The sequence below is a fragment of the Myxocyprinus asiaticus genome, chromosome 36 (genome assembly GCF_019703515.2).
Source record: "Myxocyprinus asiaticus isolate MX2 ecotype Aquarium Trade chromosome 36, UBuf_Myxa_2, whole genome shotgun sequence".
In the NCBI taxonomy this organism is placed as follows: domain Eukaryota; kingdom Metazoa; phylum Chordata; class Actinopteri; order Cypriniformes; family Catostomidae; genus Myxocyprinus; species Myxocyprinus asiaticus.
Genome location: NC_059379.1, coordinates 20207380 through 20234591, shown reverse-complemented (window position 1 = coordinate 20234591; position 27212 = coordinate 20207380). Strand labels below are relative to the sequence as shown.

The 27212-nt window shown below is 39.1% G+C and overlaps 1 protein-coding gene across 3 annotated transcripts in view; it reads right to left on the bottom strand.

The window, feature by feature from the left end:
- Positions 1-27212, bottom strand: part of LOC127427462 (MAGUK p55 subfamily member 7-like) — a 184925-nt gene that overhangs the window by 112819 nt on the left and 44894 nt on the right. For 2 of the 3 annotated variants that reach the window (XM_051675088.1, XM_051675087.1), the window contains exons 3-4: positions 26866-27017; positions 17626-17744 (exon numbers count right to left, since the gene is read on the bottom strand). In XM_051675088.1, the coding sequence (XP_051531048.1) occupies positions 17626-17744; positions 26866-26902 (156 nt within the window). In that variant the 5' untranslated portion in view covers positions 26903-27017. Of the gene's footprint in view, positions 1-17625; positions 17745-17913; positions 17969-26865; positions 27018-27212 lie in introns of those variants that run through there. The other variant, XM_051675086.1, reaches the window with a different exon arrangement.

Below are 27212 nucleotides of genomic sequence, written 5' to 3'. Positions count from 1 at the left end.
AATTTAGAAGCGCTCCTTATCAACTGTAAGCCTTTCTACTCGCCGCGGGAGTTTTCCTCAAACAGCACATTACATGCCCAACCAGAGACAGAAATATACTGGATCACTGCTACACAACAATAAAGGATGCATATCGCTCTGTCCCTAGAGCAGCTTTGGGACCATCTAATCACTGTCTGGTTCATCTTCTTCCAACCTACAGACAGAAATTAAAATCTGCTAAGCCTGTATTAAGGACTGTAAAGAGATGGACCAACGATTCAGAGCTGGAACTACAAGCCCGCTTTGACTGCACTGATTGGAGTGTTTTTGAGGCTGCAGACACCAATCTGGATGAGCTCACAGATACTGTTACATCATATATCAGTTTTTGTGAGGATATGTGCATTCCTACTAGGACTTATATAACATTTAACAACTACAAACCATGGTTTACAGCGGAACTCAGGCAGCTTCGTCAGGGCAAAGAGGATGCTTACAGAGTTGGGGATAAAGTCTTGTACAGTCAGGCCAGGAACACACTGAATAAGGGAATCAGAGTGGCTAAAAAAAGATACTCTGAGAAGCTGAAAAACAAGTTTTCAGCTAATGACCCTGCATCAGCGTGGAGTGGCATGAAACAACTTACGAATTACAGGACTCCTGCCCCCAACTCTGTGGTGGACCAACAACTGGCTGACGACCTGAATGTGTTCTACTGTAGATTTGAAAGGCCCAAACTCACACCCCACACCCACTCTGACCTTCACTTCACACAAACACCAACACCTCCTGCAACCCTCCTCCTCCCCCCTCCTGCTACTCAACCTGCACTTAAGATTTGTGAAGATGATGTGAGCCGCGTCTTTCAACTACGAAGGATAAGGAAAGCACAGGGACCAGATTGCGTTTCACCTGCATGTCTTAGATCCTGTGCTAACCAGCTGGCCCCCATCTTCACACAGATCTTCAATAGATCACTGGAGCAGTGTGAAGTCCCCTGCTGCCTCAAATGTTCCACTATCATCCCCATCCCAAAGAAACCAAAAATCACAGGACTTAATGACTACAGACCTGTCGCCCTGACGTCTGTGGTCATGAAATCATTTGAGAGACTGGTGTTGGCCCACCTGAAGAACATCACTGGACCCTTTCTAGATCCCCTTCAATTTGCTTATCGAGCAAACAGGTCTGTGGATGATGCAGTCAACATGGGATTGCATCATATCCTGCAACATCTGGACAGACCAGGGACATAAGCAAGGATCCTTTTTGTGGACTTCAGTTCGGCTTTCAACACCATCATCCCAGCTATACTCCAGAATAAATTACACCAACTCTCTGTTCCCTTGTCTATCTGTCAGTGGATTACCAGCTTTCTGACAGACAGGCATCAGCTTGTGAGACAGGGAAAACTCACTTCCAGCACCTGTACAATCAGCACTGGTGCCCCCCAGGGATATGTGCTCTCACCACTACTCTTCTCCCTCTACACCAATGACTGCATCACCAAGGACCCCTCTGTCAAGCTCCTGAAGTTTGCAGATGACACCACTGTCATCGGCCTCATCCGAGATAACGATGAGTCTGCATACAGAAGGGAGGTTGAACAGCTGGCTGTCTGGTGCAGTCAAAACAACCTTGAGCTGAACACACTCAAAACGGTGGAGATGATTGTGGACTTTAGGAGGAACAGCCCAACACTGACCCCCCTCACCATTCTAAACAGCACTGTGGCAGCAGTGGAGTCATTCAAGTTCCTGGGCACTACCATCTCACAGGACCTGAAGTGGGAGACCCACATTGACTCCATTGTGAAAAAGGCCCAGCAGAGGTTGTACTTCCTTCGCCAGCTGAGGAAATTCAACCTGCCACAGGAGCTGCTGATACAGTTCTACTCAGCAGTCATTGAGTCTGTCCTCTGCACTTCAATAACTGTCTGGTTTTGTTCAGCTACGAAATCAAATATCAGAAGACTACAAAGGACAGTTCGGACTGCTGAGAGGATTATTGGTTGCCCCCTGCCCCCCTTCAAGATCTAAACACTTCCAGAGTGAGGAAAAAGGCTGGAAAAATCACTCTGGACCCCACTCACCCTGCCCACTACCTTTTTGAACTGTTGCCTTCTGGCCGACACTTCAAAGCTCTGAGCACCAGAACCGTCAGGCACAGGAACAGTTTTTTCCCCTCAGGCTATCCATCTCATGAACAGTTACACTGCCCCATTGAGCAATAACTATGTGCAATGCACAGTTTAGTCTTTCTTATATTTATCCAACACATCCAACCTCCTCTGCCATTTCATTCCTCTGGAAAAAAAAAAAACGAAAAAAAAAAAAACATTTGCACTGTACATAACAGATTTGTATTTACACTATACATAACAGATTGTATTAGATTTGCACTACCCATGTGTATGTATGTATGTGTGTCTGTACGAATGTGTATAATTATTTTTTATTTTTTATTATTATCCATGTCTTGCTGCTCTTTTTGTATTGTTTTTGTATGGTTGTACACTGGAAGCTCCTGTCACCAAGACAAATTCCTTGTATGTGTAAGCATACTTGGCAATAAAGCTCATTCCGATTCTGATTGTTTTGAACATGTTTTATGCGCAACAGTAACTCTCTTTGTCGACATTAAGGGAAATTTAGACATTACACATAAACTGATTTTAATGTAATTGTTTCATACATTATGATATAAAATTGGGATCATTGTATTGAAAATAACTTTTTCATCTTTTCATTTCTGTAATCATGTTGCCCTTTTATTTTTATTTTTTCATCAGATTCATGTAATGTATCATAGATAAGTGATGTATTTTAAAAGTTGTCAGTCACAAACACCTATAAAATACCAATATTTATTATTTTTTCTGGCCATAAAAGGGAATGTAAATTACAGTATGTGTGCTACATTTTTAAATTGCAGCATAGAGTTTTTATTATAAAGGGGCATAGCTTTCGCAACTCAGTACTCAATACTCACTACTCAAGAGTACTTTTAAATGAGCTACTCTTTTACTCTTACTTGAGTAGTTTTTAGGACAGGTACTTTTCCTCTACTCAAACTACATTTTTAGGAAGTACCAGTAATTTTACTTGAGTATTATTTTTCAGTACTCTTTCCACCCCTGATATTTATCTGTGCCTTCTCAGGAGAAGACAAATGACTCTGCCAATGGGCTGGTTGTCATGGTGATATGACGCGGACAGGAAAGGGAATACTATGAACCTGGCCTGGAACGCTGGTATGGAGAAAGCCAAAGATGCAATTTTTCTGGATCTGCTTCTTCAGAGATGGCTGTGATGTGGTGAACCATGTCTCTTTTAAGAAACCTAGCCCGAGTGACTCCAGCCAGGTCTCCTAAGCAACCAAATTGGCCCGGTTGCTAGGGAGAGTAGAGTCACATGGGGTAACCTCCTTGTGGTCACTATAATGTGGTTCTCGCTCTCGGTGGGGCGCATGGTGAGTTGTGCGTGGATGCCACGGAGAATAGCGTGAAGCCTCCACACAAGCTATGTGCTAATTGTAAATTGGCCATTCCAAATTGGGGAGAAAAAAAAAAAAAAAAGAAACCTAGACCGGGTCCATGACAAAGAGAAAATCTCTTCTCAGCCATCCTGCTTGCAACACTCAAAATTACACTGAGCTCGAAAGAGAGCTATGTCACCATCTGTAACTACAGCATTGTCGAAGTGGAATCCCTAGCACACCGGCAAATACACTCGCAGGCAAAGAAAAGAGACATAAATATTTCTGATCCACTCAAACACACACATAGACACAAGCACACTTGTTGGAGGGGGAATGGAATGTGGAATCTGGTGAAGGATGGAACGTAACTGACTGGTCCCTGTGCATTCCAAGAAGCGACATCTGTTTATGTCGTCTGAGCCGTGGCACAGCGGTTTAGCCCTGTACAGTTTAGATTCCATCAGAGGCTGAGTGAGATTCAATGCCTTTATTTACAGCTCGGACCATTTTCCAGATACCTGCCTATCCACACAGGAGCGCCAGACAGCAGACATTTAAAATCCATTACAGAGCTCTTACACTGATCATAGCACACATTCCACCAAAGAAAGAGAGAGAAGGAGAGAGAAAGAGAGAGACAGAGAGAGACAGAAAGAGAGAGAGAGAAAGAAACAGAAAAAGGAGAGTAAGGGAAGGAAAGATAGAGCAGGAAATGAGAGCCATGAATCAGAGTAATACCATCAAGCATTAGTGCACAATATTCCACTACATCACAGAGGCCTTGCAAAGTGATAAACAATCGGTTCATTTTTCCAGCTCTAAATTTCACAGTAGGACGGAGAACAATGTGAGTCCATCATGACTGTAAAGCATATTACTGATCTACTGATCTCAGACTTGAAATAAACCTTCATGCTTCACTAATTCACTTTAGAAAGGAGTATTTTAACATATGAATAAACAAAGCAATACGTCAGTAAACACACTAGGTGTGAAAAATGTTTTGCGGTCAGGGTTCAGGTCAAATACTACAAAGGACCACTGTCTAAACCCTCTCGACCAGACTTTCAATGCCCACAGGCCTCTGACAAAACACATGAGCAGAGAACATAAACAGCCGAGAGAAACGGCAGCCAGGCTGGCCTCCGGGTCCTCCAAGAGCATTCTGCAGCCAAACAAACACAGCTTTTACACTGAATGCTAACAGATAGGGAGGAGAGGAAACTTGATGTGGAATTCAAAGAATATGATGGAGGATGACTGAGGACAACAGAGGGAGAAAGAGGTGAAAAAAGGGGGAGATGAGGATGGGATATAGACAAGAGACAAAGAAGGATACGTAGACATTTACATAGTATTCACTTGGGGTGGGAATCAGCAGAGACCTGGCGATACATCAACTTTTAACACAACTCATTTGATTACTCACCTTAAACCTTGATACAGCAAGGGATATTATAAGTTTGTTAAAGCTAAAGCAGAGGCTACTTCAGCTATAAAGGGAGAAGCTTCATCATTCAGAATCCAGTTACAGTGAGTTAAGAATTGACAAATATTTTATCAGTGCATCCCTAAAAATAATAATCTGAAAAAAGTAATAAATATAGTATTTGCCATGAGAAGCTAAATAAAGTACTGTGAGGTAAAATAACACCACACTTAGAAATATCGATTCACAAATTGTGAAGGCATGTGGAATGGAGAGAGAGAGAGAGCTGTATGACGATGGCATAAGTGGTGTAGTGTTTCTGCTCTGGGCTGCTGTTAACATCCGCTGGTTAAAATGATATTGACCTCTTCCCTTCCGCTTGTCTCACACTGACCAGAGCAGCTGGATCGAGTGACACCCGATGCTCAGAGGTCCGTATGGCCCAGGACAGCACCGGCAGCTATACTGCACCTCATCACCTCACGCTTAAACTGATCACAAACCATCAGAGAGCAGAACAGGAAGGGCCTGCAGACAGACGGGCTTGACTGTGAGATGCCTGTCAGAGAGGGATGTTTACACAAACCCCACCATACAGGATGGGTGTGACACACACACACCTCTATAACTTGTCTTTTTAAAGAGCGTTTTTTTCTTAAAACTGCAAGCTGAGTGCAGCAGATACACTGGTTAATGTTCTAGGTAAAAAGTACTTGTCAGAATTCAAACTGCAATGAATGTCATTTACATTTATTTATTTGGCAGGCAATTTTATCCAAAGCGGAAGTAAATTCAAGGTAAACATCTTTCTTGTAGGCCTACGCATTTTCCCTCATTAACGAACCCATGATCTTGGCATGGCTGGCACAATGCTCTTACATTTAAGCTACAGGAACATTTAAATGTATTTGTCTCGCAATTTTCACAATACGGACAGCAATATGGTTAGGTAGGATGAGGAAGAAACCAAGACTCAGCGTTGGGAATCCACTTCCTCAAACTATCACAAATTTAAACAAATACATTAAAACATACATACAAACATGTACACACATAAATAAAATTTGACTGTATTTATTGACTGTAAACAGAGGGTTTATAATATTGACTAGATAGCTTTTTGTTCAATTAAATATAATAATAATAATGATTTAATATATGAAAATCCATCCAATAGGCAATAGGAGGAATACAGGTGATGTATTGACACCAGAGTGACACCAGACGCGAGCGGCCATGCTGAGAGTAAACGCCAATTTTGCGCTACACACGCTGGCGCTACTCTCATCAACAAGACAAATAAACGGTTTAGAACTAGGGATGTCAATGATTAATTGATTAATTGTCATTAATAATTTGATCAATTAAGCTTATCAATCGTTGATTAATTTTAGGACAAATGTGTTCAATAACCATGCCAGCAGACGTTGATAAGGCTGTCTATACAGTGATCCGTCACCAGAGGGTGCTTGCACACTGCATGTCACATCTTCTCTGCGTCACAGAAGACGACGCAAAGATGAAGATGAAGCAGGCTCAATGTAATCAGTGTTGGAGCGTTCCTCTATAAATTAATTTTCTGTATACACTGTGATAGTGTGTTAAAGTACAACATGAAAACAAGCACAGTTGATCTGCTGGACTCCTTGTTTCATCCTCAAATTACGTGATCGCCGGGAAAGCACATTCAGCTAAAATCTATCAATCACCAGAGAAACGGTAGGCTATGTAATGTACTGTGATTATGCAGCATGTTATGATTTGACTTAATTTATAAAAAAGAAAAAAAAAAAAAAAAAAAAAAAAAAAAAAAAAAGAAATAGTCCACAATGTGAAGTTTTAATGAACTCAAATATGTATACAAATTATACAGTATATTTTCCATAAAAATTATTATAAAGAGAAATTAATTAAAAGTAATTAAACAATTCACAAATTCATTCTAAACATAGCCTAAATGTATTAAAATATACTGAACTAAGAATATTTTAAGAAAATTACAATACCTGCATTTCTTAAAGGGATAGTTCACCCCAAATTGAAAATTCTGTCATTTTTTTACTCACCCCTGTGTTGTTATAACCCTATTTGACTTTCTTTCTTTTTCTTAACACAAAGAAATTGTGTGAAAAAAAAATTGTGCTCTGTGATGTCACACAATATCAGTTTATGGTGACCACCTCTTCAAGCTTCAAAAGGAAGCAAAAGTATAATTCACAAGTCTAATAAATTATTCCATGAGACTCGTGTTGTTAAGAAAGCATACAATGAGCTTTGGTGAGAAACAAACTGAAATCTAATGTAGTATTTAGTGAAACTGTTGACTGACCGTTCCTCTCCTCTGCGCATTCATGATGAGACTGCATGAGAGAAACAATTCACGCAGCCCCCTCACAACATGGGGCATTCAAGACAAAATGCGTTTTGTTTATCTAAAAACAGGTCCACCACAGTGATAGAAACAACAGAACACAACACAGCTGCACATACACCAAAGAACTGAACTTACTAAATATGTCTGATGAGTTTGTATAGTCAGAGAATAGATGCATTTCTTTGCCTAGCATCTTTTGTTTGAAACAGAGTACTCAAAACTGAGAGAGAGAGAGAGATAGACAAAGGAGGAGCTACAGTCACACTAACCTGATGGCAAACAACACATGATAAAAGGTATATTTTCTATGTTAATCAGAGTTCTGGTACTACCCAGCCGTGACGAGCGAAAGTACATTCTGTTAATCGCTTGGTTTATTTTTTCAGCAGCACAGCGGGAAACCGGGAAACCCGCCCACTATGAACTGGCATCGGTCCAAAAACGTTCTCATAACAGTATATTGAAGCATGCATCTCACTAGCCGGCTTTCGTGCAGTCTCATGAACGCAAAGAGAAGGGTAAAGGTCAGTTAACAATTTCACTAAATAATACATTCAATTTCGGTTTGTTTCTCACCAAAGCTAATCGTATGCTTTCATAACAATCATGAGTCTCATGGAATAATTTATTAGACTTCTGAATTATACTTTTGCATCCTTTTGAAGCTTGAAGAGGTAGTCACCATAAACTGCCATTGTATGACATCACTGAGCACAACATGTTTTCACAATTTCTCCCTTTGTATTAAGAAAAAAAAAAGTCATATGGGGTTATTACAACACAGGGGTAAGATAACAATGACTGCATTTCCTTTTTTGGGTGAACTAACCCTTTAAAGGTGCAATATGTAACATCTTTCATGTAATATTTGCCTTTTTTTTTGCCAATGTGTGAATGGTTTGTAACGCAAAAATGAGCCCTTCCAGCACCCAGCACAACACCGACTCCTACACAAACTCAGAATAAGCACAAAAAAAAAAAAAAAAAAAAAAAACAGAAACGTGATCGTGGTCGAGCAAAAACTAGAGTGAACATCGGCAGGGTGTTTGATTCCTGGAGGGACCTTCATTCAGTTTTGGGGATCAAAACCAACCCTGAATTGGTATTCTTATTGGACAGGTAAGCTTACATAACTGCAAAGCATGTGAAATATAGTGCCATAAGGACTGATCTGTGTAATTTGAGCTAACTTGATCTTGCCTGCTAACGCTGACAAATTGCAAGCTACCTTGCTTCGTAACTTTCAAATAATTTCAATGATCTTCTCTTAATACTAAAAGTCAGGTTAATGTCAATGTTAATCTGTAATTATTCAGCAAGGTAAACTACAATAACACATGAAATGAATGCTAGACAATGTTCAAGATAATGCAAAAAGCTCCATTCATTAGTGTAACGTAACTTGGTTATAAAGAAAATATATACAATCTATTATTATAAAACAATAGTGCATCAATATATCAAAATGACAGTTGTGATGGAATCACATCAATACTGAATTGTGTCAACATATTTATAATGTACATACTATTTTATAAAAAACTACTGTCATCACCCACCAAATTTAGCTAACAGCTATTGATAAAGCTGGCTAGCTAGCTAACGTCGACATAGGCTATCGTATAAATGCAGTCAATGTATCATGCAAAGAAAAGTGATTACTTCAAACTACAGTCTCGCATAGTCAGACCTATATCCACACTTTGTTTTAGCCCTGTTCCAGCACTGGAGAGTCAAATATAATATACAGTCTCAAAGTTTGTAGTAAAACAGTCATAACTGTGTATCTGAGCCTCTGTCAGCGAATCATGTTGTCTCTTTGTACGTTACGTCATTGTTTTGGTCGATGCCCGCGTCCCTATGGAGTGTGTGCGCAATCACGAGCAACAGGTAGCTGGCTGCAGTTCACTTAATGGGCACAGATGTCATTAATAACAAGGGTTTCTGAATCTTACATACTGCACCTTTAAGTGTAATAATTTAAATTATATTTAAACAGTAGGCTACATGCACATATTATTTGGAGTCCTCCACGTGCGTTTTGCAGTATTAACGTTAACGATTAATTGATCGTTAATTTCCACAACGATCGATTATAAAAATGTCTGAAAACTGAGTTCCCTATTTATAACTAGGGCTACCCCCTGATAGTTGACCAAAGGTTAGTTGATGAGAAGAGTCTTGGCCGACCAAGTTTTGATTGGTCGGTTGGTCGCAGAAAAAACTCTACATAAAAACAACGAACACTGATATTAGCACTGGTTGGATGCTAGGTGGTCCTATGGGGTAATTTCCATTAAGCAGGTTAGGGTTCAGCCTACACAATAAAGCAAGACACCTTGATTTCAAACTTAGAACTTTATTTTTTATTTATTTTAACAAAAAATTCAAATGAAACTAAAAAAACAATTAAAATGTGTGTTGTTCAACTTTTTGAAAGATGGTTTTACAAGAGTTGTCAAAATCTCTCACTTAAATATAAATCATGGTTGGAGGTGAACATGTTTTTGTATTATTTTATGTTTTAATCACAGATGTATAGGCTGCAGAGTTGGTCACAATAAACTGCTCTGTGGAAATAAAGTGAACTGAACTCAAAACACCTCCTGAGCTGTCTGAGATGTCTGAGGTCATTTGCAGCACTCATAGACGATACTGTTCTTGCAACAAAAAACAAAACAAAAATATCAGAAGAATGAAACAAAGAGTGAGAACCTTTTAGATGCACGTGTTCCACGAGACTGCACGCCTCCGAACAAACAGTGTGTCAGACATGCGCATAGACGGCTTTTCTGTCATCTGTTCTTAAAAATATAATAAAGTGTTTCTTCAAGCTCATGTCTGTGTCTCTACGGGCAAATTATTTGTAATATTAATTTGATAATAATAGCCTAATAATAATAATAATAATTTAATACATGGGAAAACGAGCCAAATATCGTCTTGACATCGTCAAAGGCATCAGCTATTGGCGATCACTCTGACCATCGTCGATCCCCGAGATCGTCGTCTGTCGGCACAACCCTAATGTGCATTTCTCTTTATAAATTAACTAAATGTTCGGACAGTCTCCTTGCTGGTTTTTCCAACACATTCAGGATCATTACAGCTTTTCCCGGTGTCACTGCGGCTTGCTTCGCTTGCGTGCGCTTGTAAAATTTATATTTTAAAGGCTCATTATTACGGTTTCGTATTTCTCTGTAATGTAGAACAGTGTTAGCAATGTTACTTATTCTTTCTCAGCCCTGGAACTCAAACCATTTTCAATGCCCCCCCCCCCCAAAATATATTCAAGTAATTAAATTAATATCATAAATGTGCGACTAGTCGACTAATGGCTTAAATTAACTCCTACTAGTCGACTAGGAAAATCTTTGGTCGGGGGCAACCCTATTTATAACGTTCGCTTCGATGTGTCCAGAGCATCGTGTGACATCGCTCGCGCCCAGTTTAGACAGGGTGTGACAGACATTGGTTATGGCTGACATTGGATGATGAGACTCTGCAAAAAACGTCTTGAGTGTTCACATGATTTAATTTGTTTTGAATGCACAGGCTTAGAAGTGTTGGACTATCTAGCAAACACTCTAAAGGTGGGGAAAAGGACGCATGAAGACAAAATAATATAGACTGAAAACAGAAGTCAGGAAACTTTCTACAGTCTCAGATGAGATGACAGGACAGATGCTTCACAGAGGATACAAAATTTTTAACATTTGGATACTGACAGGACATACTGAGGTTAAGGAGGCCAGCCAACACACACACACACACACACACACACACACATACACACATACACACACACACCTGGAGAAAATAAATCCAGAAATGGAGGGCAAACATCTTTGCGGTGATGAGTGGCATTCCTAATTTCTAATATCCAGTTTCACGACTCATAAAGCAGAAGGAACGGCACAGAATAACTGCATGTGTGGCTCATGAAACACTAATTTATCAGATTTATGGAAGCTACCACATTTCGAACACAGCAAGAAGAGTGAAAGCCAGAATTGTTGAGAGATCATCACATTTTTTATTTAAAAAGAAGCTAAAGATGACCAGGGAAAAAATGTGACCAGGGTTTGTTTGTCACAAATAGGCAGAAAATTTGATGGGTAGAAAATCGCAAAGGTCTTGCACTTATTTGTGTCTGCAATCAAGCACTAGTGTTCTGATTGTGAGTATTAATATAATATGTCAGTGACTTTCTGGGTTAAACATATACCGTTTGTCTACATTCCATCCAATCACATAAAGTATCCCTGACAAATGCACATGTGCACTGCACACACACAAAAAAAATACACATTCTCTCTCAAGCGAGTGTGTGTATGTGTGCTCCGATATATGCATTTGTTTATTCTGGAGTACGCTGAGCCCAGACACTAAATGCAGAAGGCTTGTATTACTTAGGGAATTTATTTTGGATAAAGAATATGGATTATAAAGAATCGGAATCAGACACCAGCTGCTCTTTAAGAGACTTCACAAACATTAATATGGGGGCTCTGTGTTAAATAGGAAAATGTATAGCCATAATGTAGAACTGCCAGCAAATGGAACTCCAACAAATAAATTTTCAGCGTCTCACATCCAACAGAAGGGCAGACAATTTCTAGCTCAATCTAAACTTAGCCGTCTCTTGGCGTCTGTGCAATAAACTGATAAGGCACTCTGTGAGATTTGATCTGACTGACTATATTTGAAAAGTTTGTATGGTGAGAGAAGAAGTGATTCTATGACTGGTCTTGCCAAGTTCATAAACTGAAATTAAAAAGGAAAACAGCTTTTACCACCATACCAAAAGAGTTCTGAGATACCCTTTTTCTTAGAACTTTCATTTCCAATGACTTGAGAAATTAACAACAAAGCACGCTATCCACTGTAGGAGCTTTACAGTCCTTTAAGATTGTTACTTGCCAGACTGTACGACATGAACCCATTGAGACTGCCAAGGCACACTGTGCGACATTATATCAGACTGTACGATACACATCGTAGCCAACTGTGGTCCAAATCCTCCAGATCAGCGAACGTGAGCGTTGCGGAATAGAAGTGAACAGCAATATTTGCCCGGAGGAGCGTTTTTTTTTTTTTTTTTTTCTAAAAGTCAGGGCATCAGCATTTCCATTGCTCCAATACCACTCCATCATGAACATAACATATAAAAAGAAAGATGGATTTTGTCAAATAGGCTTGTAATAAGACATCCTGATCACAAATACAGAAAATTACAGATGCTGAGAATGAACGTGAGTGGGGGAGGTAGCCTACAGTAATAATTAGCTACCACAAGCAAAGATTCATTATGGAAATAAAAAGACTTGTGGCCCGAAAAATGACAAAGTTCTGCGTTCACATAGGGAAAACAAAAAAGGTGGGTTATAGTAGGCTACGTCTTTCTCCTCTTTTAGATTAGTAACCTAAAGGCCATGCAAAATTATGGAAATTCATGCAGGCTAATAATATTCCACGGTTGCAAATTCCCTATGGATAATGCACAAACATGACAGATTTCTACAATTGTTTCCAATTATATCTGTTGATTTGGATTAAAATGTCTGATAAATACTTACCAATATAAATTGTTCCATTCGTTTTTTTTGTATTATATTGGAGTGGTGAATCTTAACTAAAGAAGTTTACAGATGCTTAAAAGTAAATTTATTAATAAAATAGTAATTCAAATAATTTATAAAGTTGTAAAGAAAATGCATGATAAATGTAAAGAAAATGTAATTACCTATTTTCGTTTTGTAAGCTCTGTATTTATTTAATTGGGGGAATAATGCTTTCATATTGCTGAAGTGTTACACTTTTCTCCAAGTATTTTCTGCTTATTTATTAAAACATTTTAGATAAAACTAAAAGAAGAAAAAACATTGTAAGAGCTTGAGTAGAGTGATAACTGGGGAATAATGTTGCTATGGTGCAGTTGAGGAGCAAGTCTCTTTCCAAGGATCATACTCCGTGGGTTTCTCTGAAAACAGTGAATTGGGGTGTAAGAGAGGAGCGGAATATCTCATCTGGCCATCGTAATAGTCTCACTAAATGTTGTAAGACTGCAGATTTTGCCCTATGACGACAGAAATTCTTCAGAAATTTGTCTCAGATGGCAGAATCGTGGCCAAAATCGTACAGTGTGCACCAGGCTTTAAACAACAAAGTTATTACATAACCTTCCCATAAACAATAATGCCACCTCACAGTCTTTGTTTCCAATTCTTAATCTTAGTTTGATAACTTTTGTATTAAAATTACAAATCATTCAATAAGTGTCTTTATGCTGTTACAAGATAGCTTTGATAAAACAGTGAGAAGTTGTTTAAATATGCTTATAGCAAAGTCACACATTTGATTTTTTTTTTTAAATAAAGTGATTGGAGCAGTGTAACAAAACTAGAAATTCAGTTTCTGACAACAGAATGCATGTAAACTCATCAGGCACTACCAGTGCAGACAGCTCCAGTGATTATAATGAGTTTTATTTTGCAACAACATAGCCAGGCTGAGTTGTTTTTCTGAAAACTTTATGTGGTGAGGACATTCTCACCCCTGCACCTCTTACAACACTGGATCACAGCTGTTGTAGTCTGCATCAATGCAACACGCAGTTACATTTTTGAAGAGGTGCACGTCAGGCTACGGTGTGGGCTATGCCGCAAACACCGTAGCTACGTTCTGTTAGACACAGAAGTATTAAGAGCTCCAAGCTCCATTTGAGCTTCATTATGCCAACAGAATTTCTTTAGCAAGCCAGAAAGCTCAGATAAATGGTGTAGGATTAGAGATGGGAGGCCTAAACCTGAGCCTCCTTTGAGTTCTCATGAGAGGGAGGTCACCTATCCCCCAGTGCCCCAAAGGTGCGTGCTGTGCTGTCCCCGGAGGGCTGGATACAGGAGTTTGAACTGAATCTGGTTTCCTCTTGTAATAACAAATACAGAAAGGCACAGAGGTGAAAACCACAGGCATTACCAGCTGATCTCATAGCTGGGTTACGAGCAGTGCCTTGCACAGAGGGGGATTATAGGTGTTAGGGGTGTTGCGTGTGGGACCACTCATAGACTCAGAGAGTGTGCGTGTGGATGTGAACACCCTTTTATTAGTGTGGATGTGAGAAAGGAAGGGCACTAAGAGGAACACATAACAGAATAGTGCACCTTACAATTCCAGAAAATAATCAAACCAAAGTGAAAAATCCAACTACACTTTAAAGTAAAGGAGAGACCTTGGGAAAGAACCATTTATTTCCCACTAGAAATAATTTGAAGAAAAGTTGCCAATTATCTTTCTCTTCCTATGTCTATCTTTTCCATCTCATAGAGACTCGCACACACTGATGACAAATTCCGCTTTCCATCTAACCCAGGTGGAAATTGCAGATTGTGTCAGATTTCCTGTAAGGCTCTCTGGAGTGGCAGTTTGGCAAAAGAACAGAGTGGAGAGGGACATGTATGAAACTCTGCTTTAATTGCATGGAGAGCAGAGGGCTTTGGCTCGGACTCCGGTCTGTCTGTCTGTCCTGCCTATTATACCACCTCTGCCTCTGTAGCTAGACTAATATACAGAGAACTTTTGAAACAAAGGCCAGTTCAGTCCAGTCCTTAAACAGTGTACAGTGGGACATATCACCAGTCTTGACCAGTCATGCCTTAAGCAGCATAACTATAATGTACATTCCTATTATGAATATACTGTATGCATTAGTGTTTAAGCATCAAGGAGAGTGAATAATAGGGTTGGGTATCCCCAACCACCTCATACTATAAGCCCTCAACGTGCCCGCAAGAGAAATCTCAATCAGTCTCACTTGCACTTCACAGAAACGGTTCTGACTGCACCGAGAAATGCCAGTATCAAAGTTTGTGTATATTTAGACAACCTGCTTCTTCATTACTGAAATGCTGGACATGATATGGCTACACAAAAAGATTAATAAAAATACAGTGATCTAAAGTGTTGATTAAATACAGAGAAGTATTGCGATACATCGATATGATTGTATCAGCACAACCCTTGTGTATACAGTGAAAGATTTGGAACTAAGGGACGAGCGTGGCAGGTGAACACAGGTAGGCATGGGAAAAGTACAAACTGGCAAAACTGATTTCGTATGTGAAAACATAGATTGGGTTTTACAAGCAGGAGAGTAAAAGTAAACCCAAGAATGAAGATGAAATTAAGGTAAAGGTGATAGATGGTCCTGTCTGAAAAGATAAAACAGTGTACTGCATATCTACAGGTGCATCTCAATAAATTAGAATGTTGTGGAAAAGTTCATTTATTTCAGTAATTCAACTCAAATTGTGAAACTCGTGTATTAAATAAATTCAATGCACACAGACTGAAGTAGTTTAAGTCTTTGGTTCTTTTAATTGTGATGATTTTGGCTCACATTTAACAAAAACCCACCAATTCACTATCTCAAAAAATTTGAATACATCATAAGACCAATAAAAAAAAACATTTTTAGTGAATTGTTGGCCTTCTGGAAAGTATGTTCATTTACTGTATATGTACTCAATACTTGGTTGGGGCTCCTTTTGCTTTAAGTACTGCCTCAATTCGGCGTGGCATGGAGGTGATCAGTTTGTGGCACTGCCGAGGTGGTATGGAAGCCCAGGTTTCTTTGACAGTGGCCTTCAGCTCATCTGCATTTTTTGGTCTCTTGTTTCTCATTTTCCTCTTGACAATACCCCATAGATTCTCTATGGGGTTCAGGTCTGGTGAGTTTGCTGGCCAGTCAAGCACACCAACACCATGGTCATTTAACCAACTTTTGGTGCTTTTGGCAGTGTGGGCAGGTGCCAAATCCTGCTGGAAAATGAAATCAGCATCTTTAAAAAGCTGGTCAGCAGAAGGAAGCATGAAGTGCTCCAAAATGTCTTGGTAAACGGGTGCAGTGACTTTGGTTTTCAAAAAACACAATGGACCAACACCAGCAGATGACACTGCACCACAAATCATCACAGACTGTGGAAACTTAACACTGGACTTCAAGCAACTTGGGCTATGAGCTTCTCCACCCTTCCTCCAGACTCTAGGACCTTGGTTTCCAAATGAAATACAAAACTTGCTCTCATCTGAAAAGAGGACTTTAGACCACTGGGCAACAGTCCAGTTCTTCTTCTCCTTAGCCCAGGTAAGACGCCTCTGACGTTGTCTGTGGTTCAGGAGTGGCTTAACAAGAGGAATACGACAACTGTAGCCAAATTCCTTGACACGTCTGTGTGTGGTGGCTCTTGTCGCCTTGACCCCAGCCTCAGTCCATTCCTTGTGAAGTTCACCCAAATTCTTGAATCGATTTTGCTTGACAATCCTCATAAGGCTGCGGTTCTCTCGGTTGGTTGTGCATCTTTTTCTTCCACACTTTTTCCTTCCACTCAACTTTGTTAACATGCTTGGATACAGCACTCTGTGAACAGCCAGGTTCTTTGGCAATGAATGTTTGTGGCTTACCCTCCTTGTGAAGGGTGTCAATGATTGTCTTCTGGACAACTGTCAGATCAACAGTCTTCCCCATGATTGTGTAGCCTAGAGAACCAAACTGAGAGACCATTTTGAAGGCTCAGGAAACCTTTGCAGGTGTTTTGAGTTGATTAGCTGATTGGCATGTCACCATATTCTAATTTTTTGAGATAGTGAATTGGTGGGTTTTTGTAAAATGTGAGCCAAAATCATCACAATTAAAAGAACCAAAGACTTAAACTACTTCAGTCTGTGTGCACTGAATTTATTTAATACACGAGTTTCACAATTTGAGTTGAATTACTGAAATAAATTAACTTTTCCACGACATTCTAATTTATTGAGATGCACCTGTAATTTTACACAGTTTAACAGCCTTCCAATCAGTCCTCTTTGACACTGTATATACTAAAATGAATTCTCTTCAAACTAGCCAATTAGGCATTTTAAAGACTCAATGCAACCATTTGTGTTAAAAGAGAGAGAAGAAAAACAGACACTAAAGAAAAAAGCATGAATTACAAACAGTATTTTGACTAGTCTTTACTAAATATTCACATTTAAATGTCAACATGGCATAAATTCTCTTTCGAATCAGAAATGGCTCCCATTCAATAAAAATGACTTAAACTTTTCCTTCAAGGGTTTACAGAGTCTGATTGAATATGTCTTTATAGTAGCGCGTCTTATACAACCAAAAGAAAAGGGTTCTTCTGAAACAACATATCATACTAATGAAGTAAAAGAGAGGGAGAGAGAGAGAGAGAGAGAGAGAGAGACTGTAAAACAGATAAATGGATTTAGGGACCTAATGTTAAGCCACACGTCTTACAGAATAGCTATGTCTGCCATTTCACACACATATGGATACACATGTACACAAACTCACCTTGACCAATGAGTGCATACTCCTCTCCCCAAACATAGCGTGTAGAAAGGAGCAGTCATCTGCGCTCTCAACATGAGGCTGCAGCTGAGATGGCAGGTCTGACAACAGCTCATACAGACCTGCAGAAGAAATACAGGAAACACATTACACACCCAGACACACACACACTCAATATCCAAAGGGAAAATATAGACAGACACAAATATTGCCCAGAAAATCCAAATGAATACAGATATGTGGTGTATGTCAAAGCGGTTATAGAGATGATTCTCCATTAAATCTCCTGACATGGTGTGATGTTAGTAAACTTCAGTAGACAGAAACAGAAAGAAAACATCATGGATTCATTTAACATGCACACTGGGTCAGACTGAGGGTTAAAAAAAAAAAAAAAAAAGGCCCTCTCCCAGGCTGCACCTCACTTCCTCCCTTTGTCTGTCTAATTCCTGTTTTTCCAGGAATCACAACTGGAACTGTGAATCAAATCCCTAAAGTTTCATTAAGGGGCTGTGATGTTTAAAAACATAAACACACGGTCATGTTTGGTGTAATCTTTAACACACTTACAGACTGTACACTTAAAGACTGAAGAGAAAGGTAGATGTGATGCTTGCTACTAAGGCTGTCAACTTAACGGTTTAATTCAGTGTGGTTAATTGTATGAAAACTAATGTTAAAAAAAAAAAAAAAAAAAAAAAAAAAAAAAAAAAAACAGCAATTAATCATGCCCCCTGGTCATACATAATTTCGTAATAAGGAATTTTCTAATTCAAGCTTTAAGTACCACCTTCATGTTTTTGCGACTCGGAGTCAGCAGGAGGCAGTCAGCGCACATGGTGCATTCAAGTCCTTCTAGGAAATTCTGACTCACAAGGTCAGAAGGCGTAAATATGATTAGACGTGTTTCCAAGTGATTTTACTGGGAAAACATTAACCCATTTTGTCATTTCATATTTCTTTTTCTCTTTTTCACTTATTGACAAAGACAAGATGATTTTTAAACACAAAACAAACAAAATAAAGGAGGTATCCACACATTAGGTGTAGGGATGGGTAAAAATATTGTTTTTCCAATTAATCGCGAAATATATTACCGATTCTTAAGTCCCAAGATCGATCTTTCACTCAATGCGAAACCCTCTACTACAATGAGAGGAAATTACTCGCATTTGCAACCAAATTTCGCGCTTTGCGACTAAAGTGAATATATTTGGCAACTGGCTGGTAAATGTTTACATTTCACTCACTAGTAATTGTGTAGATTGGTCGTGAAGTGTTCAGCAGCGAGATCCTTTCACAGCACGTGGAGAGTAAAAGTTGTTCTGTGTAATGTATGTCCAAAGATAGTACGGGTTTTTCGCACATTTTCAACAAATCAATGTAAATACTATGGGATCAAAATCCCGTCAAATATATTGCGATCACGGATCCAAAAATAATAAGTGTGAATCAAAATAATAAGCGTGAAACAAAAAATAATAAGTGCAGATAAAAAAATAAGCACAAAAATAAATAAAAAGCACAGATCAAAATAATTAGGGCAGATCAAAAAATAACATGCATTAATCAAAAATATAAACATTTAAAATATGCTGCAAAAAAACAGCAAAAAAAATTAAAGCAAAGTCATCAGAATTGCAAACAAAATAATGTTTTCATGTGTCTTGTGTCTGTTTTGAGCAATTTCTACCAGCTCTAGGAAACAATGTGTCATCTGAGTAGACCATTATCATAGTCTGTTAACATGTATTGAGTCAGCTGAATTTAGTTAGCAGAGTCTTTAGTTTAGGCATTATTTAAGACTTCCATGTTTGTAGGTTATTGGCTGCATATCTAAAAAAAAAAAAAAAAAAGGCTGGGTTGGTGTGGTGTGGATGTTTGATGCATGTTTTTACTAGCTGTACCAATGTAGTCGCGAGTTCAGAACCCAACTTGATCTGCTTTTCCATGTTGCTGAATGTGCCGTTATGTACTGATCCTACGTTGGCACGGCTACATGTAGTTTCTTTTTCCACGATACTGCAGCGAAATCAGAAACAAGTGACCAAGCGTCCCCACGTCAATAAATAATGCAGTAAAGTTGGCTTGACGTTGGACGTTCTTTATTCACAAACAGTCAAATTTAGTGACGGTCTCTAAAGATGCAGGCAACATTGGAGCATACATATCCAAAAAGAAAATAACCTTTAAGTTCAATATGTGATACACCATAAGCACAAAGTCAGTGGGCATGGCCATGAAGTTTTGATATTTTCGTGCAAGCATGCGCAAAGTGTAAGTGGGTTGGCAAAACAGGGCGCGCATTGCGCTAATGGGCTGGGTCAAGTGCAATTTAACTAAAGTGCAGGTTCTTTTCCGATTATTGCACTGACTGCGCCCTATTATTTAATGGGCTGTATGCAATATATCCCCCTGCTCTGTTTGTCACCTGCACTGCTCCAGACCACAATGTGTTTGTTATATGTTCTCTATATTTACAATTATTGATTTATCTTTATTTCGGGCATTTATCAGCAAATATTGATATGTGCGATTAATTGAGATTAATTTGATTAATTAATCTGCATATTATGTAATTAACTGAAAAGCCTACTTGCTACAATTTATATGAATCTGACCACAGCTTTATTATCTCATCAACATTTACTATAAAGTCACTTGAGCAGAAATAGCAGAACACGACAAGATGCCATCAAAGTCTTTCCTAAAGTTCTTCTGCTGACCGCTGACCAGCTGGACCCAGGCTGAGTTTAACAGTCAACATCTAACCTTATGTGTCTGTAGGCTATAAAAGGATTTCCGTAAACTGACCATTATCCATTGCCAAGCCAAATTTACTGGATGGGATGTGAAAAAATGCTGTGCCAAAAAGTGTTTCCCTTTCACACGCCTACACTTCCCAGTGGCCTCTAGAAAATAATAGCGTTCCTCAGACATCAATGGCAGTGCTGGAGTACGGCAGGGAGGAGCACAGGGTGGAAGGCCATGCTTCTCAAATTCACAACATTATTGGTCAAAAGCACAGGGCATGGAGACCAAATTTAATTACACAGCCTGTCAGGAAGGCAGAAAGGTCATCTAAACTGTCTGGAGTCAACACAACACTCACAGACACGCATAGGCCTAAGCGCTTACGTTCACATCCTCGCAGACAAAGATGGCTTTCTGGTACGATATTCTTAGGCAAATACACACACAGGTCTGAAAAAAGAACAGAACATGCAAACACACACCCAGACACACACAAACATATGCCACAAACAGGCTGTCCATATGGCAAATATGCCCTGCTGTCTCTATCTGATCCAGGTTGGCCTCAGGCCATTAATGCACTGGCCAGGAAGAGGTCAACTGGCAGAAAACAGACCAGATAGATTTATAGCACAAGCCACATATCTAAAGAACAGTCAAATGTTTTTCTGTGATTGTCTTTTTGGATGGATTTAGGAGTCAATAGTGCAAAAAGATTCACACACACTCGTCTCACTGAACTGTGCTGCAGGAAATGAACACTGAACTTACACAGCAGTTCTCTTTTGCAGGTGCTGAGAAATCGACTCTATGATGCAGTATATCTGTCACATACAAACACACACGACCACCTCAGGGGTCAGTATTTCAGGTGCTACTAAGAGAACATGGTTTAAGTCTGCCTGCGAAACAACTGAGCGAGTGAATGGAAAAATGAAAACAAGAACAGCTGCACTCTGAGTCCTTCCATTCATTTCCCCTTTGATTTACTTCCTAAAACAGAAATACTACATCCATGGAGAGAAAGAGACAGGCCCTCCAGAGTGCTGACAAATTATAGAAGAAAGAGGAGAGAGAAAAACAGAGAGAGACAAAGAGAGAAAGAAATCACCAGCTACATGTACATAACAATTTATGTTCTAGTGACACTCTTTGATCTTTTCTTGTTTCAACAAACTTGGGGTATCCGTTTGGTTTCTGATTGCATCCACTTCTTACTTTCCAGACAATAGAAGTTATTCCAGTCTTTTATTGCTCTTTAGGAGCTGTTTTTAAATGGACAATATGCATGAAGCACACACACATTCTGCGGAAAAGCTTTTTTGGCAGTCCAAGCCCTTTGCAGGGCTTCATCGCTGTGCTCTCAGCTCTGAACCCCAGCCTCTTAAACCACAACACCACATCAGAACTCTTGCCCAGTGTCTCAAAAGATCTACTAGCATGTTCTAGACCATCTACTCCAATCATCCACACACACAGCCACCCACTGAATGATGACTACTCATATAAATCATCATCACACATACACATTGCATGACACACCGCCCTGATAATTGCGTTTTAGCATTAAACTCCATCACATTATGCCTATTAAATGTATGCCAACATGTAGACACACGAAAAAAATAAAAATAAAAAATAAATAAATAATTTTATCAATACGATGTCAATACAAATGTTTGCTTTCCTTATTCTGATCTTGTTGCACATAAGCCAAGGCCAAAGGATCCCTTGACGCGAGCATCTCTGGAGCACTAAGTCTTGAGAACAGGAGGGAATCCTATCTTGAAACAGCATTTTGAATACCTGTAGAAAACTTTGTCCATCACATATTCCATGTGACAGTACTTTTTTCAAGTCTGTATTTGAGCTTGGTCATACACAGGTTAATTTGACTGAAACTGATAACTGTCATTTAACTTGGAGTTCGAAGTACAATTTTTGAAAACTAGCGGAGGCAAGCATCACTATTACTACTGCTCATAATTTTTTTAAACCCCCTAAGCCTGAAAATTAACATTTGTTGCATCCTACACAGTTTGTGCTATGGACATAAATGTGATCTCAAACTGAGTGGCTTGTTTAAGAGAGATGTGCAATTACTTCTCTAAGTGGTCAGATTAACAATGTTCACCTGTCAGGCAATTAAACAGGCAAAACAAATCCTATAGATTTACATTTAACAGACTCTTATTATGTTCCAGCAACCACACCACCTTTTTAAATCAGTGTTCTGTTCATTGACAGTAGCAGGTAACTTTATCCTCTTCAAAAGGGGGTATAAAAATATATGCCTAATACAAATAAATGAAATTCCGACTCCCTCTCTATCTTTCTCTACCTCTGCTTTTCTCCTGATGCATTTGGTAAAATGAAGTGGAAATTTTCATTCTGATGTAATTGGAAACAGGGAGCTTTTCCAGTGGCAACAAATCCTTGTGTTACAGTTCTGTATCCCTGTGGCAGTAGAGAGAGAGACTTGGAGAGTAGGAAAGAGAGAGAGATGATGGAAAAGGCTGGAAATCGATAAAGTGCTCCCAAAGCACATGCTGCTGCCGCTACAAATGTTCCCGTCTCTCTCTCTCTCTTTCGTTCTGTCCTCAGCTCCCAGATGCTCTGCATTCTTGACATCAGAATGGAAAAATTTACTGTTAGCCGAGAAGAAATTTAATATGGCCATTCCTGTCATATTCCTCATTGCAGCCATATTCAGCCAGTACTCTGCTGAAGCCATAAGAGAGACTCAGCAGCACCTGAACGATAAACAATCTGGAACTCAATATTGATCTCATTACCGACAATGGCATCATTGCACCATACACTTGTTTCTGAATAGAATGGATGGAAATATATATATATATATACAGTTGAAGTCAGAAGTTTACATACACCTTAGCCAAATACATTTAAACTCAATTTTTCACAATTCCTGACATTTAATTGTAGAAAACATACCCTGTCTTAGGTCAGTTAGGATCACTATTTTATTTTTAGAATGTGAAATATCAGAATAATAGTAGAGAGAATGATTTCAGCTTTTATTTCTTCCATCACATTCCCAGTGGGTCAGAAGTTTGCATACACTTTGTTAGTATTTGGTAGCATTGCCTTTAAATTGTTTAACTTGGGTCAAACATTTTGGGTAGCCTTCCACAAGCTTCTCACAAAAAGTTGCTGAAATTTTGGCCCATTCCTCCAGACAGAACTGGTGTAACTGAGTCAGGTTTGTATGCCTCCTTGCTCGCACATGCTTTTTCAGTTCTGCCCACAAATTTTCTATCGGATTGACGTCAGGGCTTTGTGATGGCCACTCCAATACCTTGACTTTGTTGTCCTTAAGCCATTTTGCTACAACTTTAGAGGTATGCTTGGGGTCATTGTCCATTTGGAAGATCCATTTGCGACCGAGCTTTAAATTCATAGCTGATGTTTTGAGATGTTGCTTTAATATATCCACATAATTTTCATTCCTCATGGTGTCATCTATTTTCTGAAGTGCACCAGTCCCTCCTGCAGCAAAGCACCCCCACAACATGATGCTGCCACCCCCATGCTTCACGGTTGGGATGGTGTTCTTCGGCTTGCAAGCCTCACCCTTTTTCCTCCAAACATAACGATGGTAATTATGCCCAAACAGTAACATTTTTGTTTCATCAGACCAGAGGACATTTCTCCAAAAAGTAAGATCTTTGTCCCCATGTGCACTTGCAAACTGTAGTCTTTCTTGCTGAGCAGCCTTTCAGGTTATGTTGATATAGGACTCATTTTACTGTGGAAACAGATACTTGTCTACCTGTTTCCTCCAGCATTTTCACAAGGTCCTTTGCTGTTCTGGGATTGATTTGCACTTTTCGCACCAAACTACGTTCATCTCCTTCCTGTGTGGTATGATGGCATGATGTTTATACTTGCGTACTATTGTTTGTACCGATGAACGTGGTACCTTCAAGCATTTGGAAATTGCTACCAAGGATGAACCAGACTTGTGGAGGTTCACAATTTTTTTTTTCTGAGGTCTTGGCTGATTTCTTTTGATTTTTCCATGATGTCAAGCAAAGAAGCACTGAGTTCGAAGGTAGACCTTAAAATACATCCACAGGTTCACCTCCAATTGACTCCAATTAGCCTATTAGAAGCTAATTGGCTAATTGTCTAAAGGCTTGACATCATTTTCTGAAATTTTCCAAGCTGCTTAAAGGCACAGTTAACTTAGTGTATGCAAACTTCTGACCCACTGGAATTGTGATATAGTCAATTAAAAGTGAAACAATCTGTCTGTAAACAATTGTTGGAAAAATTACACGTCATGCACAAAGTAGATGTCACAAACGACTTGTCAAAACTATAGTTTGCTAATATGAAATCTGTGGAGTGGTTAAAAATTTTTTTAATGACTTCAACTGTACACACACACACACACACACACACACACACACACACACACACTTACTCAAGCACTACTCAAATACCACCCCAACAAATACTGTGTAAGGACTATATAACTCTACACTTTGAAGTTGAACACATGTTTAGAACGTTTCATGCATAAAACCTGTTCACACATTAAACTATCACACAGGCATATGTACATTTTAATTAAATTAGCTTATCTGGTAAAGAACTTTTGTCCTAAGAGCTTCCCATATGTCCCTTTTTTCTCTCTCTTGAGTATTCTGGGAACTCTTATCTTTTTAGTGATGACTTGGGATGAGGTATAGTAATTGGACAAGCAGGCCAGCCCAGAATAACACCGTAAAACTTCATGTGGCTCATAAAAACCCGGCAAGGGTCTAAGATGCTCCAATCAAACTGCAGATTCAAATTGATCAGGCTAACAGACTGCATAGTGCAGGAGGGCATGCAGATCTGAGGACCAAACCACTCACTTCATGAAAACAATGACATACAACATTGATAAATGTCTACTCGGGGAACACAGATGTAAAGCTGAATTGGAGGCGAACTAAGCTGGAGTGGAATAAAAAAAAGAGAAAGAACAAAACACAAAAGGAATAAAGTAATGTTTCTTGGGATTTGCAGAATATTAATCTCTGTATTGATAACATGATAGCAGTGGAAGCTTTTTAAAGGCCTTGGATACTGTTCGTTTTGAAAGCATGAGAGAATAACAATGTGTGAATGTGAGTTGAGTTGCACAGGATGACTGCATTTGCAGTTGATGTCAAAGGGATTATAGTAATTTATCACATGACATCAACACCAGGCTCTCTTTCTCTCACATACCCACACTACAGGTAGTGGGTGGATGGGTCTGTCAGTCCAAGGACACCCAAAGGTAGTGAAATCAAATTTCATCAGGAAGAAAAACTCCCACACTAAAAACAAGATACATATGGAGTACATGAACAGCATTCTGATATCCATACCGCTCTTCCATACAGATGAATGGAGATTAGATGAGAACAGAAGACACTGTATGGAGTCGTTAAATGAGAAAGAAGAATAAAAAAAAAAAAAAAAAAAAAAAAAAAAAGAGAACAAAGAGCCAGAAACAGGCTTATATGTTAGTGCCAATCCTCCTTGATAAATTTTTTTGTGGGCTTTGGCGATTAAATCTCAATTTCCTGCCTCATGAATGGGATGTTTAAATATGTGTGTGTTAGAGAGAGGGTTTGTGTCAGGTGTCCAACAACAAAATAGCAGCCAATAACACATTACGAGCAGCTCAAATAAGTGGCAGAGCGTTTAGGGCACTCAAGTGCTCACACACATCTTGACATAAGGTATGTAATGGGCCCAATATATCAGATCCACAGTGGCTTACTGGGCTTTCAAAGTGTTCATTAAAAGTCTGCTGGGTAAGACAAGATCGTGCACAGCGGATGTAACCTAACCATACCACATGTCTCCCGGCAACCTCACAGTCGTCCATCAGATTTTTATACCAGAACTAGGCATTATTTTCTAATAGATTACATTTCCTTAGTAATTCCTTCTTTATTAAAGAAATATGGCCTAGAGAGGGATGTGGGCATAAAAAGGAAAAAAGGAAACACGGTGTGTCTGGGAGACATAATATTAATATTAAGCTGTGTGTTTGGTCTCCAAACACAAATGCAAACACACTCATTGCGATAAAGTGATCCCTGAACTTTTGAACTAACAAGCTGAAAAAGATAATCACATCACAAGTGCAAAGTTGAATCTTGTGGTTGTCTGTGTGACCGTCGATCCACATGCAGGTCAGTAACTGGGTGAAATGACCATGATAGTAATTGATGGTCTGTGTTTCCACTTGTCTATACTAGTTCCAACATCTGATGTGTAACCATAAATGTTATGGAGGAAAACCTGATATTCTGAAGAACTCACTCTTTTATCAAGAAAAGTTGAATGCAAATATGAGCATGTGCTTAAGGTCACAAAACACAGGAAAATAAATTAATCTTGATCAGGATTCTTGTCTGCTATGGACTGTTGTGTGTATCAAGGGTTTTGATGTAGTAAGGTAAGTGAAGGATGAGATACCTATTTCACTGTCGGTTCTGGTGGAGAGGACCGGCATGGTGACCAATGAATCCACTTCCTGTCAATGTTATCACAACAATCCTGCAGTGTTGGGGTCGGACAACTTGCCCCCAAGCAGAGTCTGCAAACTCTTGGTTATGTCATTGGAAAATCTATAGAAGATGATAAAAACATATTACAGTGCAGAAGTTATAATACTAAACACACACATACATAAAGACTATGCATTTTGGGATGAACGTGTGCACCCATGTACTTGAAAGACACAACAAAGATCGATAATAAATACACAAATATTTGTGTGACTTGAGTTTTTCAACTACAAAACATTTTATTTGTAATTTTTG